This window comes from Copadichromis virginalis, linkage group LG15, assembly GCF_057382275.1.
Source record: "Copadichromis virginalis isolate Kocher_CV1m ecotype Utaka linkage group LG15, C_Virginalis_male_GT1.1, whole genome shotgun sequence".
Classification (NCBI taxonomy): Eukaryota; Metazoa; Chordata; class Actinopteri; order Cichliformes; family Cichlidae; genus Copadichromis; species Copadichromis virginalis.
The window spans coordinates 35,004,277-35,023,800 of NC_140632.1; the positions used below are offsets into that span (position 1 = coordinate 35,004,277).

The following is a 19,524-nucleotide window of genomic DNA, read 5'->3' on the forward strand; positions in this document are numbered from 1 at the left end:
GTACCTTTAAAACCCAAAGACAAACGTTCAAGTCACTGGAAGGTTTACTTTGATGATAGTACACCAACTCTGCACAGACGTACGGTTTATTCTGCTATCGACTCTTATTTGGTGTTGTTTATTAGACTGGATGATAGAAGTGTATAAAACAAGAAACCTTGGCAATTTAGTAAAATGTGGAAGTGTCTAAAAGAAGTTGTTCCCTCGTATGGTCTCTGGAGAATTCTGCTGTTAGTTTCGGCTCAGTTGCCTTTAGACTTCTTTACCTTAGCCCAGATAGAGCGTATATTGACTGAAATCTCAGTCATGTGCAACACACCAGCACAGGGGGGCCTCGTTTCTTGCTCATCACCGATGTTTTGACGGATGCTTGGCATTTATGCAAAGAACCTTTAATGTATCAAAGGGCAAACACACACAGATGCTGTGGCTACCTGTTAGGATGATGTTGGGGATGTTGCCGTGGCTGCTGTAGCCGAGCTGCTGAGAGTCGGGTAGGCTGCTCCCAGTGAGCCCCATCATGGCTGCCTGCGTGTAGTTGAGGGTGGAGCACTGGTTGTAAAGGCTGGTGGAGCTGATGGGGTTTTCGATCATGTTGAACTGCTCGAGCTAAAAAGCACAATTGTACGCGTTACACACATTGAAGTCAGAGAGAATCTAAAGAAAACCTTTTACTTAACGTTACGTGTCACCTGATGAGAGAGAGCGTTGGTCTGCCTCGATGCCAGCTGTTGATCATAAAAGGAGTCGCCGAATATGCTGCCCACCACGGGGATGTGCTGGAGGAACACAAACAACCCCCAAAAATATATATGAGAAATACACCATTGCAGTGGCTACAATAATAACACAAATCTTTACAGAGAGAGAAAATATCTGAGTTCACAAGCAGACACTTTCAGCGATGGAGTAACAAAAAACACAAGCAGCACACAAAGTCACAGCTGTCAGAGTGAGCAGCGAGCAAAGCAAATGGACCTCATGACCACGATTGTCATGGTTAAACACAAAAAGAGGAGGCTAACAGAAGATGCAATAGCGCCACTCTTTAATGATTAGTTTATTATTAAAATTGAAAGCACACTTTACAGTTTTATTATAAATGACAAACAACCAGGGTGCTTCAGTTTGTCCCATCCTCGTAGATAGGACCACGACAGCCCAGATCAAGACAAAAACTAATTCAGATGGGTTGTTGTCATCATACTACCGTGGCAACACTCAACTCACCTCCACTGTAGGGACTCCAGTGCAAAAAAGGTAAAGTTATTTATTTTTTTAAATAATATTTATTATATTCTGGTATATTTGGAAAGTTGTCTGGGCTCATTGAATATACACACCTACCTAGGATTTACCTTACAGCAGAAAGTGCCTTGAGGCGTTCGTTGGTGTAATTTGGCACTATATAAATAAAGCCGAACTGAACACATATGTAGTTAGCAGGGGTAGTGAATAAAATGCTACTGATACTACAAGTGGCATCCATGAATTACTGTCTCCACATAGTAAGTGAGCTGTTGAGAATATGCTGAACTGTTAGTAGCAATGCCGTTTTTGCCTCATTTAGCTACTGTTAGCCTCTGTTACCTGATGTTAGCCTCTGTTAGCCCCTGTGAGCTTTACATCTAGTCTTTGTCTTTATATAAAGTCCAAAACAGAGGCAAACAACATAAGATCCCCTTCCACGGTTTCAAATAATAAGAAAAAACAATAGAGATGAAACAAGGATGCATGTTCTGGAAACTAACTGTAATTAAACTGCCTTTTAAAAAAAACTACATTTACACTGTGTTACAGTGTAAATGTCCAAATCACTGGGATGGAACGGCTAGGCCAGGGGTAGGCAACTCCAGGCCTCGAGTGCCGGTGTCCTGCAGGTTTTAGATCTCACCCTGGGTCAGCACACCTGAATCAAATGATTAGTTCATTACCAGGCCTCTGGAGAACTTCAAGACATGTTGAGGAGGTCATTTAGCAATTTGGATCAGCTGTGTTGGATCAAGGATACATCTAAAACCGGCACTCGAGGCCTGGAGTTGCCTACCCCTAGGCTAGGCCAATAAGGTTATCTCCCTAGCATAAAGTTTGCATGATGATGACCTGACTATGTGACAACAAAGCAGATATTTTTTCCTGCACGTACGTATCTTGCCACCTACATGCTCCAGCCTGGCATGTCCCCCACCCATGAAAAAACAAACAAACCAAGACTTTCCTCAGAATATATCTGACACAGAGAATATAGTTTGGGTGAATTACATGTGAGAAACTGTAATGGTTGAGGATACAAGATGAATATTTTAAGGCTACAAAGTGTCAGAGCCTCCATCAATAGGCTATCAATATGTTGCCATGCACGCTGTGAACGATGGCAGTGCTGATGAAGAAATGAGCTATGCAGCTGTTGACGGCATGAGTGATTAAGTGTGGACACAGTGAATGAAAAGCAGCCTAACTCTCTACAATTAGCTTTCCCCCAGGAGCAAAGCCCTTCCCCAAACAGCAGGTAGCTCGGTGGGTGGGCCCTTACTTGAGGTGAGCCTCCAGGGGAGAAGCCTTGATTGGAGACTGGGGAGGTTGGAGACTGAGTGGCTGGTGAGCCAGTCTGATTGCGGTACTGTTGGAGGGAAGAGGGTTAGCTAGCACTAAGCTTCATGCCTGTCATACACAAGTCTAAAAACGATGACATGTGAGAAGGCATCAACTTAGGGTCTGCTCAAAACATATGAGGTAGGACTAAAAAGCTCAGGAAGCTAGTCCATGGAAATCAAAGACCTTAGCTGATTAAACTTTGATCTATTAAGAATTTAAAATCATATCTGAGTGCATCTCTGGATCACTTTCAGCAATGCTGCAATTTTTACATCGGTCTCTGGAAATGTTGTTCTGACCTTTTCATCAACTTCTATTTCAAGCTCAAATGTGTGGATGTTTTGTTTGTGGATGATTATCGGTGTTGAAGAGAACTAGGTACTAGGTAGGTTTCCACAAAATACATGTTTTCAGCTGTTTACACCTAAAGCCACATTTTCCAAGGAAAAATTCAAAAGTCGCCACTGTGGAATATGTGTGGGAGCCTGCATGGAAATGTACATTTGCATGTGCAAATGTGGTATAAGCTAGAATAGACTATAGTGAAGTCCGGGATGTTTGGGATCACTTCCTCCTGTTAAATTTGACTCCTTAAAAAACCAAGTTAAAGAAACACAAGTTTGATGCACTGTTCAGGCACAAAGCTCAAAGTCTGTGCTTTGAGCACTCAACAGTGAAAAACAAAACACCTAGTCTAGTGCAGTCCATCTAGTCCAACCATTTACAAATGAAAGGGAGGCGGAAAAAGAGTTCCAGGTAAACCAACTAAATAAAATACCAGCTGGGCTTAAAGTGATCCAGGATGTTCTTGAAGAGACTGGGTAATGTTCAGTTAGGGTAAAGCCTAAACATTCTGATTATACCTCAAACACTTGTGTTTTAAAGAACGGCCAAATGCATATTTCTTTTTTCATAAACCATCATTTACAAAGATGTTAACATCAAACAACTTTACAGTGACATCGTGTAGCAAAGAGTAATATGTGTTTATGCTTCTTAGCTAAGTTAATCTATATAATTAGAAATAAATTAGCATAGAAAGGATGTGCAGATATTTACTGCGATGTATTTAGGGTAGCATCATTAAAGTGGTAAAATTAACAGCAGCTTAAAAATAAGCAAAATTATCTCAATCATGTCATCAGATTTTGATCTATGCTTCCACGTTCTTGTTAAACTGCATCTTACCGAGCTGATGCTCATGCTGCCAGTGGTCTGGCTGTCTGGTGAGGGACTGCTGGCAGTGGCAGACGCTGTACCAGCGGAGGCCAGAGTTGGCAAGGTGATGAGCTGGATGCCTTGTGGCAGGGCCTGCTGCTTCTGGAGGTCACTGATCAGCTGAGCCTGAGCCTGAGCTGTCAGCTGGTTGAACAGAGGGTACTGAGAAAGCTGCTGTTCCAGGGTCAATGACTCTGTTGGCATGACCTGCAGAACGATGGGGATAAATTAGTCCAAGTAGCAGTGATTTCTGCTGCATGAACTGGAGGGTAGGGGTGTGGTGTTTAAATGTTTTATCTTATCTTTAACCACCTAGTATGTGTTGAATACTCATTAGTATACAGCTTGACGTTTCAAAAGCACTACAATTTATGGATCTGTACTAAAAGCATAAGGACAAAGACACAGATATCATTAAGAGCCTGTTCTCAGCATCCAACAGCGCTATTTACACATAGGAACACATTACTGCAGATGATTTCAGTCACTTAGGGCCTAGCGACCCCCCTGGCAACCTCTAGCTGATAAGGAAACGTATGTATTCTCGAACCAGTTGAAAGTACCAGGTGAAATTATCTGCAAAGATAATTTGCAAAGATAATTTGTTGTTGGTGCAGTGCTGCACCAACAACCTCCTTGCGATTGCTTTGGTCTTCGGCACATGCCTGCAATTTGCCGACTTGACTGCAAAGACTCAACTGGAACTGTGAAAAGTCTCCTTCAAAGTAAAAGTTTGCTAAAATCAACATAGCCATGTAGTGTTTCTTTAACTTAACCAGACTGCAAATGAATACTGGAAAAAAAAGAAAGATCAACTAAGCTGATAAATATGTAAATGTGTCACGCTCATCCACCACGGCCTCCCTACAATACCGACTCTGTTGCTCTCTCATGCCTGACTTTGTAAAGGCAAGGCAAGGCAAGGCAAGTTTATTTGTATAGCACAATTCAACAACAAGGTGATTCAAAGTGCTTTACAGAGACATTAGAAACAAGAACAAATAAAAAGCATGATTTAAGATTGAATAAAACAAGCAAATAAACTAACTAACTAATTAACAAACAAACAAACAACAGTATATAAAATCAAAACAGATAAAATCAGAACAGTAGATAAAATCAGTAGTTAAATGTAAGTTTTGAAATTTAAGCTTAAAGTGTGGATTTGGTGCTTTATTCAAATGCAGCTGAGAACAGGTGAGTCTTCAACCTGGATTTAAATAAACTGAGTGTTTCAGCTGATCTGAGGCTTTCTGGGAGTTTGTTCCAGATATAAGGAGCATAAAAGCTGAATGCAGCTTCTCCGTGTCTGGTTCTGACTCTGGGAACTGATAAAAGACCGGATCCAGATGACCTGAGGGATCTGGATGGTTCATACTGGGTCAGGAGGTCATTGATGTATTTTGGTCCTAAACCATTCAGAGCTTTATAGGCCAGCATCAGAACTTTAAAGTCTATCCTCTGACGGACAGGCAGCCAGTGTAAGGACCTCAGAGCTGGACTGATGTGGTCCACTTTTTTGGTCTTAGTGAGGACTCGAGCAGCAGAGTTCTGAATGAGCTGTAGTTGTCTGACTGATTTTTTAGGTAGACCTGTAAAGATGCTGTTACAGTAATCAAGCCTACTAAAGATGAATGCATGGACTAGTTTTTCCAGGTCCTGTTGAGACATCAGATCTTTTATCCTTGATATATTCTTGAGGTGATAGTAAGCTGATTTTGTTATTGTCTTAATGTGTTTTTCTAAGTTTAGGTCTGCATCCATCACTACACCCAAATTTCTCGCCTGGTTTGTGGTTTTTAGGTGTATAGATTGAAGTTCTCTGGTGACCTGTAATCGTTTTTCTTTGGCGCCAAAGACTATTACCTCAGTTTTGTTTTTGTTTAGCTGGAGAAAATTGTGGCACAACCAGTCATTGATTTCTACTGATGACTATCTGGACATAAACAAATACTGAACCAATGAGAGTTTGACCATAATGTAGCATATCCTAAAATGCAGTATTTTATTCTGTAATTTATTCTGTGCACAAAACCTACAAAATATAATTAATCATTAATGGAAAAAGACTTGAAACGGCACCATAGACTAATGTGAAAAATCCTTAAGGGTTAATATAATGTGACCTCTTTTTGCAGTAAGTGATGACACTTATTTGTTTCAAATTCAATACATCGGGATGCAAGTGCAATAACTATTTTTTAATTTCTGACTTCATCCATTTTTGGTCCAAATACCTTTGGATATACAAATACATTGTTCCTGAAAGAGAATGAAACTAATTTTAATTAATCCTTACCTGTGTAATGCTAACTGGTGAGGAAAGGGTGGGTGAGAGCTGCTGAGGAGATTGTTGGAGATGGAGGTCAGAGGTTAGGGTGAGCGGCACCACCGGTGGCTGCCGGCGCTGTGCAGTCACCGTCATGGTGGGCTGAGAGGAAGTGGGGATCCCTGGGAAGTCAAAAAAAAAAGAAAAAAGAAACTATGGATGTACATGTGCCTGTTTTTTTTTGTCTCCAACTTAGCTTTAATGCACCAACTGGTGTAAATAAGAAACATCAGAAAAAGTAAAACAGCAAAAACCACCAACTTTAAATGCCTGCACGGTAGGGACTGATACTGAGTGCAGAAGAGTGAGTCTAAGTCAAAGTAAAAGTCTGTAAAAGTGCAGAAATGTGATAAAGCACAAGCCCCTACATTTGGTATTTTACACATTAGGTGTTACAACATAAGAGACTGTTACAAACTGATGCTGAACCAGATCCTGTTGGCCACACTGCGTGCTGCCTGCAGAGCTAGACTCAACACTTGTGGAGCATCAAATTAAATCCTGCTGTTTTGTTGTCATTTGTATGAAAACTACCGGCATGTTTTTATGTTTTCTTTCAGCTGCATAAGTGTTTAGTGGTTCTCCTTTGTAAACAAACACATTCCACTTAAAGCTAAATTTCTGTGCTACAACACTGGTCGGTACAATACCGACGCTTTGTTACATTTACCCGTTTTACCCCTTTTATGAACACAAAATGTTGATTATTACCGTGGCTGGCGGCGCTTATACCCAGGTGGGTGAGGTTGGTGGTGAGGCTGCCCGTGCTGTTGGCTGTGCTGAGGGAGGGGAAGGCCACGGTGTCCTCGGGGTCCAGCGGGGTAGAAAGCGGTGGGGGGAACTGAATGTTAGTCAGATCGGGCAGCGAACCGCCGGTGTTATGTGCGGCTGGGAGCACGGATGGGTTCAACTCCTGGTCTGGCGAGGGGAATATGCTGAAAAGAGCACATTTTCTATCAGACATAAGAACAGCTTGTGCGAAACAAGACTGTGACCAAGCATATGAGCATTTTTAATAAAAGGCAACAACAGCTAGGTGACAGTGGGTAGCATGTTTGCTTTAAATGCTATTTTAAATACTTCTTATAACCCACCTACAGTGGGTGGGTGCCACAGTATGACAGTCGATTTTCATTTTTCTGTATAATTTGAATTATAATACTCAGATTGTGCTTCTTATGCAATTTTTCTGTTTTTAAATATATATTTTTATGTATTGTTCTTGTTAATATTATTATTATTTTTTCTTTTTGTATTTTTAGTTGTCCTTAGCATAAAGCGCTCTACCAACAAGCTCGGCTAAACTGAAGCCTGTTGTGCTTTCACTCAGTGATGCCCACAGATAAATAATTCCCAGCCGTGCTAGAATTTTCCATCAGCTGACAATCCTTTCTCAGTGTGTATTCTGTGTCTCGTAAGTTCACTTTCTTGAAAATGTTTTCAGTTTCTAGCAAGGAGAAATCATTGCAAGACCTGTTTCATGCTTTGCTTTGGTCAGTTTGAACCAAATACAGCAAACACAAGCAGACTTCATTTAGAGAGAAGCAGGAACGATAATCTATTACTAATAATAGGAAATCTAAAAAAGGCTCTTTTGGCTGATTCTTTGGTCACAAAGGAAGCTCATCTGGCAGATTTTGATGCCAGATATTGTTTCTGGTGCAACCACCAAGGGATTTGTGTCTCCTGGGAACGAGTATGTGTAAGCCACTCCTGTTACAGCACAACATAATGATCTTGTAATAACGTTTCTTCTAGATTAATTACCTAATGGGTATTGTGTCCCACCGAAAAGTTGCTTTTAGCAATTTTTCCAGTTTTTTTCCAGCACATAATTGTAAACTTGTAATATGGAGGCTTAACACGAGTTACACAGAAGTGCACAGCAGGAGTGACAGGGTTTCATAATAGTTTGCTTCATTTTTGACTAACCAAATGAGCGTGCATTTAGTTTTTTTGTTTATTTTCTTGTATAACCTTTAAACGTGGATATTATTTGAATTTAGAAGCAAAAAAGATGCAAATTCTTTCGTGACGTCTCTGAGAACTGACAGCACATTTCGTGTTTCTTTTTATGTACAGCTGTCAAAACATAATTTGTGATTTGTGAGCCTATAACAGAAAATATTACAATACTGTGCAAAGTCTTAAATTTGTTCTACTTTGCTTCCAAGGAGCCAGATTTTCTTTGAATTTGTTGAAAGTGTTCTTGAGCAATAGTTCTGCAAAGTTCTTATTTGGACATTTGCTGCTTTTTCACTCATTTTCAGTCCAGTCCTTGAACCTGACCATCTTCAGACAATGACCTTTGAATCATTCAAATAAAAAAGGGCACCCCAGTCAAGGTTTTTTAGCAAAGAAGCAGTTTTAAAATATCTTGATGCATGCTCAATCATCCAGGTAAGTAAATCCCAAGAAATTTCAGAAGATTCTGTTCATCTGGACGTAGCGTTTTCAGTGGGAGAAACATTTTAATGACCGTGAAACTGACATCACAGCTGCAGTGGGCTAGTTTCAGTCATTGTGCAAAGGTAATGTTTATAAGGTTGGGGAAACCTGCAGGTAGCGGAGACTGAAGAAGTTACTTGGATGACTGACGGAATCTTTCTTCCACTGAGAACACTACGTCCAGATGAACAGAATCAACTTTCTGGGAACCAGTTTTAAACTTTATCTCTTTAGGTGCTTTGTTAACTAGCAGCCTGTCACGAAAACAAAAGGCGGCAAACACTCAAAGAAGAGCTTCTTAGAAAGTCCTTGAAGAAGCTTCAAGGACTATTCCTGAAGACCACTTAAAGAAATGATAAGAAAGCTTCCGTATTAGAGCTCGGGCTGTGTTTAAGAATAAACGTGTTCATACAAAAAACTGAATGTTGACTGTTTTTGCTCTACCTAATCACACGAGCCAAGGTGTGAAAACGGGTGTAGGTCACTATCAGCCAAGGTTTCGGGTGAACTCATTGTGAAACTCCCCCCTATCATGTGATTTCCGGAGGTCAGAAGGCCCAGGATGTGAGTGGGCATTAAGGCATCTGGGAAGGATCTCAAAACTGGTTTATAGATGGCAGATAGTTGGTGTCGTAAGCCACTACCTCTATTCAAAGATGGTCATTCACAGTGGACATAGATGGCTTCTTTTACTCGTCTTTCAAACCATGTGAACAATGTGAACATTGGCATCCTCAAAGGAGTGACCTTTGTCCTTTAGATGCAGACGGACCGCCAGTTGGCTCTTCTATTTTATGCCATATGTTATATTATGCTATTTTTTCATTCCTGTCTCTTATGTATACATTTGCATATCTAAAGATACATCAACATATGCCTGCAACCCCCCAAAAAGAAACAAAAAACAAAAACACATCCAAGCTTCACCAGTACGTTTAATCACATAAAACCCCCCAGTAGCTTAAATAAACCATCCACGTATTAACTGTTTACTTAAATGCCGTGCTGAAAAACAAACAAAAAGATAGATATAGATTGGTAGCTACCTATATATATCTATATAAATATAGATATCTATAGACATAGATATAGATATATAGTTATATAGATAGATATAAAAATCACATATACATCACATCATGTTTTTGATACTGGCAAGAAAAGATGGTCAACCAGTTTTACAAGTTGTGTCTCTGTTCAGCACCTGATGTCATCGTATCGACATTGTGCAAGTATAAAAGCTGCAGACCGTCAGAGATTAAACAACAAACAGCTGGAGTTGGTGAGCATCGGCACGACTGAAGACAACTCAGAACGATTAAACTGTAAGTTTTCAAATCTAGAATATCTGACTAAACTTTAGAGTCAGGGAAAGATTTACTGAAGACTTTACTTTGTTACAATATGGAAAATAAAATATGACAAATTAGTTCATGACCATCTTTTCTGTCAAGCCAATGTGGTTTTTCCTGAAAAAAGAAAAAAAATTGTGTTTTGCTTTAACCCTTTAAGACCTACCATAGAACCAAGTCCGCCAGAGCTTATAATATTTTTTTTACATGCTGTAGTGCCATTTTTGGGAGCATTTCAAGTTGCTATACATCAATACAACTGTTATAGCCCATATTTTAATAATATGTATGCATTAAGTCCATAGTAACTACATTAATTGCAAAAAAGTGCAATAAACTACAAAAAAATTGTTTTTTACATATATTTCTACTTGGAGAAATTTAAGAGGCTTATCCCTTAAAACTTTAAATACAAAAAAGTTGCAAAAAATAGTTTACAACAACAGGAAATTTATTTTGAGTGTCTTCATAGTTTTATTTTTAAGATAGACCATTTTTTATATACTGCAGGAAAAATGAAAAACAATCCTATGATGCAAATTTGCAAAGAAAACAGCAGGTGCATCAAAATAGACTATTTCCAGCAGTGCAATTTGAGTTCTAAGCATCCCAGCAACTATTCAGAAAAGCATAAAGTCAAACATGACCAGTATAGGCTCTTAAGGCCTACAAGTAAAAAACTACATTTTCCGCAAAAATAATGTCACTTCCGGTTTCGGGCAGGAAATGGTGGACATGCGATCGTTCGCGCTGACGTCTGTTTCAATGTGGGAAGTGTTACGAACAGCTGATCAGATCGGCAAAGCTGTTTCTGGAATATTATGTTTTTGTTCCTGCAAGCGCTTTTTACGCAATTTTTGCAAAGCTTTATGTGGAAGGAAACTGTGACTTAGGACAAGCTGATGGCATAAGATGTAAGTACAACTCCTCCGGTTTCATATGCAAAAAAAAAATCATTGCGCTAGCTTATGCGGTTGCAGAGCTACCAGGATTTAAAAATAGTTAAGCAAAAAAGAGCGTGCCCGCTCCGACCGGCTTCAAAGGGTTAAAGCAAAAGTATGGAAGTGATTTTTTTTTATTTAAAAGTTACATTATTATCAGGGGTGGGTTTTTATAATCGATTCATCGATTAAAATCGATTCTGGCTTGGATAACGTAAAATCGATTCATTAAAATCCTGAATCGATTTTTTAAATATAAATTTATTTTGCCCGAAATGCCAGAATCTCTGGTGACATCTCACAAAATTTCAAGAACCACCAAACAGTTAAGACAGTAAATGAGAGCAGGTACACGGATTCTGCACAAAGACGTAAACACACAGCGCGACCCGCGGACCAGAATCAGTTAGATGTCACCTTTCTCACGGTTGGGGCTGAAAGCCGACAGCTCGCTGATTCTGATCTGTCGGCGGGTCCGCGCTTTGTGTTCACGCCCTTTATGAGCCGATTCTAAAGCTGTTAGTTTGATCTCTCTCCAAACAATATTGACCGAACCAGCAGCAAAAGAAGATCCAAACGCTTCACATAAACATCGTCATGAATTCACTCTGACTTTTACTGTTTTGCTTCCACCGCGATGCACAGCTCTCTCTCTCTCTCTCTCCATCCCTCCCTCTCTCTCTCTCTCTCTCTCCCTCTCTCTCTCTCCCTCTCTCTGCCTCTCTCTGTACTTCAAGAACAGTTTCCCTTTCTTCATTATTCGCTTGCTTGTTACGCACCAGTCTACTGTTGTTTACAGCGCTGTCAGCCGCTGTTTTTTTCCCCCTTTTACATTCTTCCGAAAAGAAAACCTCATTTCTGCTGTTCAATACTGAACAAATTTAAACTTTTTAAAATTATTCAAAATGCAAAACGCTTAGCCATGTCTCTAATAAAACCGCTGTAACTTCAGAGGTAATGTTCATATGTTGATTAATGGTTTTCTTTCGTTTTTGATCTACTGCAGAATATTTTTATAAAATCCCAGGCCAGGAAAATCACCTTCATGTTTTTCTGTGTTTTATCCTCAGCTACTTTGACACAAAGGCATCTGTTGTGATGCGCACACCTTTGATAAAGTCTTGCGTGTGTCAGCTTCCTTTTTATTGATACAAAAATATGTAAATGTACTGATCTGAATTATAATATTTCTGACTGTCAAAATTTCCCAGATTTAAATCGAATCGAATTAAATCGAATCGTGGATCGAATCGATTCGGGACCTTGTGAATCGGGATTGAATCGATTCTAGAAATCAGTGACGATACCCAGCCCTAATTATTATAGAAAGAGCTGTATAATGATTACAGTAATTAAAAAAAACAAACGTTTATGCTGTTCTAAATTAAAGATGATGTTATTGCATTATGAATTAGAAACATAGAAAAAAAGACACTTCTGTCATTTAGAAAATTACACTAATAAGACAATAACTGAATGTATTTGGTTTAGATTTTTATCAAGTGAGTTTTTATTGTATTTATTTCACTTTTCATACTTGATTTACTTTATTGAGCTATTGTTATATTATACTTTATTTATTTAAACTATGTCATTATAGATTATATTTAATGCTATTTCCAAATTTTTGGGAAACACAAATGTGAATTTAACATTAAACAATAATCAATCATTTTATTTTTGAAGGTTCAAGGACTTTTCCACAATGATTCTCAAGATCTGTTTCATTCTGCTTCTGCTTGTCAGTAAGTGTTAGCAAATAACAGCAAATTATATTATAAGCAGTCGAAGAATTTGTAGCAATGAGTCTGAAGTTAATCCATCAATTTCAATGTCAGCCATTTCACAGATACCAGAAGTGAATGCACAAAATGCAACCACCCCAACCCAAGCTTCAACTACCACAATGCAAAGTGCAGCCACCCCAACCCAAGCTTCAACTACCACAATGCAAAGTGCAACCACCCCAACCCAAAATGCAACCACCAGAGCAAACAGCACCGCAGTCATTAACAAAATCAGCCTGACTTCTGTCACAATGGCCGTCGTAGCTGCTGTGCTTCCATAACATAGTTACAGTTGTAACTATGTTGTTACAACTAGCTTTTTTAACCATGCATTTGTCTGTGTATTTTTCATATCCTATCAAAGTGGGGAAGTTTCAATAAGGGGAGGGATGATAAATAAAAGGGGATCTAAACTGTCTTTTGAACACATGCAAATGATCCATTTTACTCTATGCTTTCACAAGATTGTGACTTTCTTTGTGGAAAAGGTCAACAAATAAAATGTTTACTGATCAGAGGAAATTGATTCAATCACACATATTAAGATTTATTGTGATGGCCATCTATTGTGAAAATAACTGTACCTAACCTGATTTATGGGAGAATATGTTAACTTCCTAACCAATAAATGACAATAATCACTTAAGTTTTGCTCTATTTTGTGTAATTCTGTCTGTTAACCAGCCTTTTTATTTATTCAGCATCTTTGCACTCCGACCTGCTTTTGCTGTTATTTTGACAGATCATCTAAATGAACTTTAAATTGGGACATGGGAAAGTACATGGGCTTTCTCACCAGAGAAATCAGATAATAAAATGGTTAGAAATTGCTGACTTTGCCCCCATTTTTTTTTTGTGGTCCATCCATATTTGGTCTTGCAAAATTCTCCCATTTATTTCCAATTCTTTCAGTGCCATTTTTCTAATATCCAACGTTAACACGAAAAAGGAGTTTTGCTTTAAATGTCATTATGAAGCATTTTATGTTTGTACTTTACAGTGCTCGTAGAAAAAGTAGCACCTGATTGCCTATCACTACAGGACTTTCCCCCAGGCGATACTAGCAACATCTGGAGGATTTCCTCAGTTACCTGACACATGGGGAATGCACAAAAAACTTCAGTCAACCATCCAAATGAAAAAGAAAAAAGCAGTTATAGAAAAAAAAGAGTACCGGTAGCAGATTAATACTGAGCTGTTGTTTACTTAGTCCAGAGCGCTACAAAACACACCAGTAATAAAACCTGGCTACTTATTAAGATTGAGATTTAAAGGATTATATCTGGTTGATGGTTATTCTTCCAACTAAAGGAAAAAAACATGTGCCAAAATTTTCTTGTCAATTCTTAGGTCACAGAAATTCAAACTCCAAAGAAATCACTAGGAGCACAAATCATTTGCAACTCTTTCACCCAGTGAGAGCCAACAACTTCCAGGAATGACCGCCAACCAATTGGGGAACGCACATTTCTCCCTAGCAACCTAGCTGTATCACGTCCAATATGGCAGACAACTAATGTCCACATATTGCTTCATGCACAATACTTGAGTGGCATTGCTCTTTGAAGAATAATAAAACAAACAACATAAACCACTCACTTGATTCCTGGGACATCACACGTGTTGGGCTTTGATGAATCATCCTGAGAAGAAAATGCAATCATGAGACACAAGTCTTGCGTCACTGGTGTACACTCTGCAGCCCTTCCCTGTCCCATTGGTACCTTCTCGTCATCCCACAACTGTTTCTGCACATCGTTGTCTGCACTTGTCTCCGAGTTCTCCGTTCCAGGCACTGTTAGCAGCAGTACTAATTAGTGAAACAGCAAGACACAGTTGCTTGCCATGACAAAAATACATAACAAACCAAAAAAAATGAGTCATCAATATCGGAGCCAGTCATGCAGAATTTAGTGCTGTGCACCAGATTCTAGAGTGCAAAAATAGAAGGTGACCATCAGACAGACTGAAAGGATGCCAGCTAATCTTGGCTTCGCTTTATCAGAGCTTCACACATAAAAAGACATAATCAATGCATAATCAGTTAATTATTGATTTTCCTCTCTAGATCCTCCTGAATCAACCTCATTCAGAGATGCTACTCCTCCACATCCAGCCGAGGGCTGAACCAGAATGCAGAAACTTTGCTAGAGATCCATTTACTTTATAAATATTTCACCAAGAACTACTGCTGTGTGACACCAGCCCCTTTATGTCTTTTGAGGTTTCCTGTCTGCATTAGTACATTCTACATTAATAAATAAAAGCAGCTCTGTGTCTTTGTAACGGGATCTTCCTCTACCTCGTTTAGGCTGCAGCTCCTGTGATCCCCCGGAAAAGACCTCCTGGGGCTTTGGATTCATGGCGCTCTGGTGTAAGGCAGAGTCTGAATTTGTCCTGTACGTGAGAGACAGATGAAATTCAAGCAAAACCAATGCCAGCTCATGAATACTGGCAGAATTCAAGCTCTGCAGCATCAAATCTATCAGAAATCTGTTCTAGACCTTCTGGTTTACTTTAGAAGTTGTGCATCAACTAGGCTGCACAGAGTCATGTCATTTAATCTTTGGAAGAGCGCTGTATCTGGCTGTGTGTCCTAGTTCTTATTTTGGCAAATGGACAAAAGGAGGTGCCTTACCTTCTCCAGCTAGTGTCTGGCGGTGGGGAGAGGTAAACTGAGCTGTAAGGACAGCTGTCTATGTGAATTTAGTCAAGGGAAATAAATTTGTTTTCTTACCCTAATCAGCCCAAAAGACCTGCTAAATAATAAATAACCACACACAAGCTTTACTTTGATACATTTACTTTGATATCTTGTTATCTAATAGACGAATATATTGATGGTCTTGTCAACTGTCTACAACGCATCGTGTTACATAGTTCAATATCAGGCTGTCAGTACATGCAGCATAACAAACACTCACTCTCTTAAAATCCACTCAGCACCATTACTGACAGATGATATCTTAACACATCTCATATGATGAATAGTAATTGCGTTTCCTTAAACAGCAATCATTGTTAACCAGTCTGGTAGCAATCTCTGGTCCATATGACAATATAAAAACACGGATGACCAAATAACCTTAACCCCTACTTAACCACTTTCCAGGCAAACTACAGGCAACCACTGCTCCTGGAGCTTTCTGGTGTGGGGCCCTCTTTCCCATCCATTTTATCTGGTCATTGCAACCTCCAGGAACCAACGCCCAACTAGTTGGGAAATACACATCTTTCCCTAGCAACAAAGAAGTTGCTAGGGGATCTCAAAACAGTCTCTAGGCCTGTGCAACTGAGGCCTTACTTACATTCAAAACTATTCATCCCACAAAGTTTAGCCCCTATCTCAAGGCTGCATATTGGCATTTTAAGAGGACATTTCCCAACATCAGTGGCTGATGTCTATCTGTTTTGTTTCTGTTTATCATCAATGGCACTGGCTAAATGTTTAGGAATAACATGACGACAAGCTAAAAGACTTTAAAATAGTCCTGATAGTGTCAGCAATGAAAACTGTCATTAGAACAAAAGGCTATTGTTTCAGAATTTCAGTCATTCATTATTCTAACTATATATATATATATATATATATATATATATATATATATATATATATAAAACGTATCACACAAATACATGAAAACTAATGAAAGCTGATCAATTAAACAGCCAAAAGCTTAAATTTAAAGCAGTCTGCTACGCTGAAGTAGCTTGTCTCCAGACACAAATCAGAATTTTGACTTAAAAATCAGACCAAAACAATAACACATTCCTCATCACAGTGCGTTTGAAACGAAAGGATATCTGGCGTCCATGTTTGTCGACTGTTAGCGGCCGGCGGTGAGGCGAAGTGATGCGGTTCCGGTCACGGTAAACACGGTCCACCAGCCCGTGGTGCCTGGTTGTCCGACTGGTATCCAGCACTGAGTTCTGGAGGTGGACACATCAGGTGAATGAGGCCCCGCCCACAAAGAAAACAAAAACAAAAATTGCTTACACTATAAAACTGTGTCTTAGGATAATGTCTGAGGATAAATGGTGCACATGTGTTTGTTTCAAAATGAGTCAAGCCATGGGCCCCCCATACTGATGCTTGAGTTGGCAAATGTATTAAAAATGGAAAGCCATGACAAGCAATGGTCTATTTAAAATTTAGGAACCAAATTACGCATCAGGGTGAAAAAACCCCAAACAAAACAAAAAAAAAACAAAAAAAAACAGCTGTAGTGCACGTCTTCTCCTTCACTCTTGGACCCTGATAAAACCTGATGCTTTATGCAGCTTTGACGATGAGGTAATGTCTAAACACTTTACTGTCAGCACAGCCATAAATAAGCCTGCAGACTTTCTTTAATGGCTTTAGAGGAATTTTCTGGGTTCTTTCACCAACACCACAGACACCTGCAACCTTTGTATGTCCAATAGTATCACCAACAGCTGAGAAGGGCACACTGGTCTACAACAAACCATTGATTTACCAGCCGAGAGAGGCCAGGGGCTCACCTGAAAAGGCAGGTCAATGTTGCCATTTCCAATCTGATTGACATTGGGCAGTGAGCCTCCATAGTACTGTCCACGATTCTGCCCTAGTTGCAAATACTGGGTCTTCTGTAACTGCAACTGTGCAAAGTAAAATTGCATGAAAGCATGAGTGAATGACTGATCCAATACACAAAAAAAGAGATGCTAAAAACAAATGGTGCATGCCAGACCACAGTGTGGGATATGAAAGACTGATGAATTCATTAACTGACAGATGAAACGTGATGAGCCAGGCAGATGTGGCGGTACCACGAATAATCAGGAGGCAGAGAACACATTTTAATAGCAAATAAAAAGAAAAGAAAAATCACATCAGCTGATGTGAATGACACCTGACTGACAGCTGGTGTAATTACAGTCACACTTTCCATGTAACACACCTGGCTACTACATTAACCACACAACAGTAGTCAAAACAAAACCCATATATGTTATTAAAAAACAAAAACAACACTGTGATGGAAGGCCTCGAATATGAAATGAAATGCGTGAGGATAAATGATCAGAACGGATGCCATGGATGGATGTTTGGATGGCAACACAAAGAAATCAGGCAGAGACCATAAAACTGAGTAGTAAATTCAATTCCCCCCACCCCTCCCCCTTTGCAGTAAATAACAGTACAGCTCAGGTTTACACTGACGCAGCGTGGTAAGTGGGCATCATTTCCAGCAACTAGACCAACAATTAGCCCCAACGTTTCCTGGCAACAATATGGTTTATATGTTTTGAGACGAACAGCCCTGAAACAATTAGTTCATCATCAAAAATTGCGAGAAATCGCCAACAATGATGACAAGTCATTCTGGAAGTTATTTTAAAACTTTAAAAAAAAAAAATCCCATTTCAGCTCCATTTTACTGTTTTTTTTTTTACATGATTATCATCTGCTATATCTAAACCAGAGCTTTTCATCCACAGTTATATTCACTTCTGTAAAATGACAACAACAACAAAAAAAGACAGACAGTAAAACGAACATCATGTCTCAGCGTTAGAAAAACCCCCACATTTTATTCATCAGCAGTGGACTTGCAGCTTCAGTTAGAGCCAATTGAATTGGCATAATAAACAGCAGCCTAATGAAAACATCTGCTCCACTTGTAGTGGTTGAGGCAACCAGTGCTTTCATTGTAGTGAGAAAGCTGCCATTCACACTTTGCTAAAGATAGAGCGAGTAAAACGAGACATGTGGATCATTTAGTCAGAGCTGACTTTGCTCTCCGTAAGTGTATGCTATGAAAATAATGTTACGGGTAATGTGGGGGTTACCCTCTTTCCCCTTAATAAATAAGAAACACACACACACACAGCTGGTTAACATCTGTTTGGCTAATCTCTCTGTCAACCAACATTGCTTCCCATTCCGTTTCTAAATCGCAGCTAACTTTTCCTAACGTGCTCTAATGCGGTCACTACCATGCCAGACGATTTGTCTATTAGCTAACGAAATGTCAGCAGCCACAGGCAGGGGAGAACAGGTGCACATTATCCACAGCTCCAGCAGGCGAGGCTAAGCTGGTTAGTGCTGCTGGAAGTCAAATAATGCTGGCTTGTTTTAACAGGCGCGGGGGAAACGTCGCTCCGCAGCATTGCACTGATGCAGCAAAGGACGCTAATATGAACTTTAGCTTACATAGCATCCCAACCTTTCCGATACATCTCCGCAGTGTTCGTTAGCTGCCAAACAGCGATGCAACGAGAGGTAAACAGCCCCTCTGTGGGGGTCTTACCCGCGCAGCTCTGGTGATGTTCAGGTCTTTCATCACTTCTTCAAACGCGGCGGTCTCTTCCGCCTGCTTCTGATTATGCAAAGCGATTTTTTCGCTAAATTTGCGAGGATTGTTAGAGGACGCCATCTTTCCCCTCTTCTTCTCAATGGAATGTTACGCTGCGCACCACTCCGGGCTCTCCCGGTCGTCATCACGCACAGTCAACGTGTCTGTTGATGTTTTTCTTTTTTGCTTCAGTTATTGCCAGAGTTTGCGGCAGGGTGAGTTGCAGATAAAATACACACTGCCACAAGGGAAATCGTGTGCCCCAGATGCATGCTATAAATAGTTAAGTAAATAAATAAGTTCACATAAAAGAGAACAGAATTTTCAAACAGAATAAAAACAGCATGGAATGAAGCAGTAATGAATGCAATGGATACAACAGAAAAAAACTGCTCATGAACTATCCAGAATGGAAGGAAAGTCTACATATATCGCATGAAGCTCTAGTTTATGACGAGAAAGTTGGATCATATTGAATTAAACTAGAAGATATGCAATGGAAGTCTGAATATACTGACTAAAACTTGCATATAT

General features: G+C 39.6%; 1 protein-coding gene across 1 annotated transcript in view; it reads right to left on the reverse strand.

The window, feature by feature from the left end:
• The window catches only part of crtc1b (CREB regulated transcription coactivator 1b), a 24,967-nt gene extending 5,847 nt beyond the window's left edge, over positions 1-19,120 (reverse strand). The window contains exons 1-13 of the mRNA XM_085433120.1: positions 18,946-19,120; positions 17,174-17,290; positions 16,475-16,600; positions 15,309-15,370; positions 14,973-15,067; positions 14,395-14,480; positions 14,270-14,313; positions 6,854-7,077; positions 6,113-6,264; positions 3,784-4,020; positions 2,534-2,620; positions 693-779; positions 435-609 (exon numbers count right to left, since the gene is read on the reverse strand). Coding sequence (XP_085289246.1) covers positions 435-609; positions 693-779; positions 2,534-2,620; positions 3,784-4,020; positions 6,113-6,264; positions 6,854-7,077; positions 14,270-14,313; positions 14,395-14,480; positions 14,973-15,067; positions 15,309-15,370; positions 16,475-16,600; positions 17,174-17,290; positions 18,946-19,071 — 1,618 coding nt within the window. The 5' untranslated portion in view covers positions 19,072-19,120. The remainder of the gene's footprint in view (positions 1-434; positions 610-692; positions 780-2,533; positions 2,621-3,783; positions 4,021-6,112; positions 6,265-6,853; positions 7,078-14,269; positions 14,314-14,394; positions 14,481-14,972; positions 15,068-15,308; positions 15,371-16,474; positions 16,601-17,173; positions 17,291-18,945) is intronic.
• Positions 19,121-19,524: the final 404 nt, after the last annotated feature.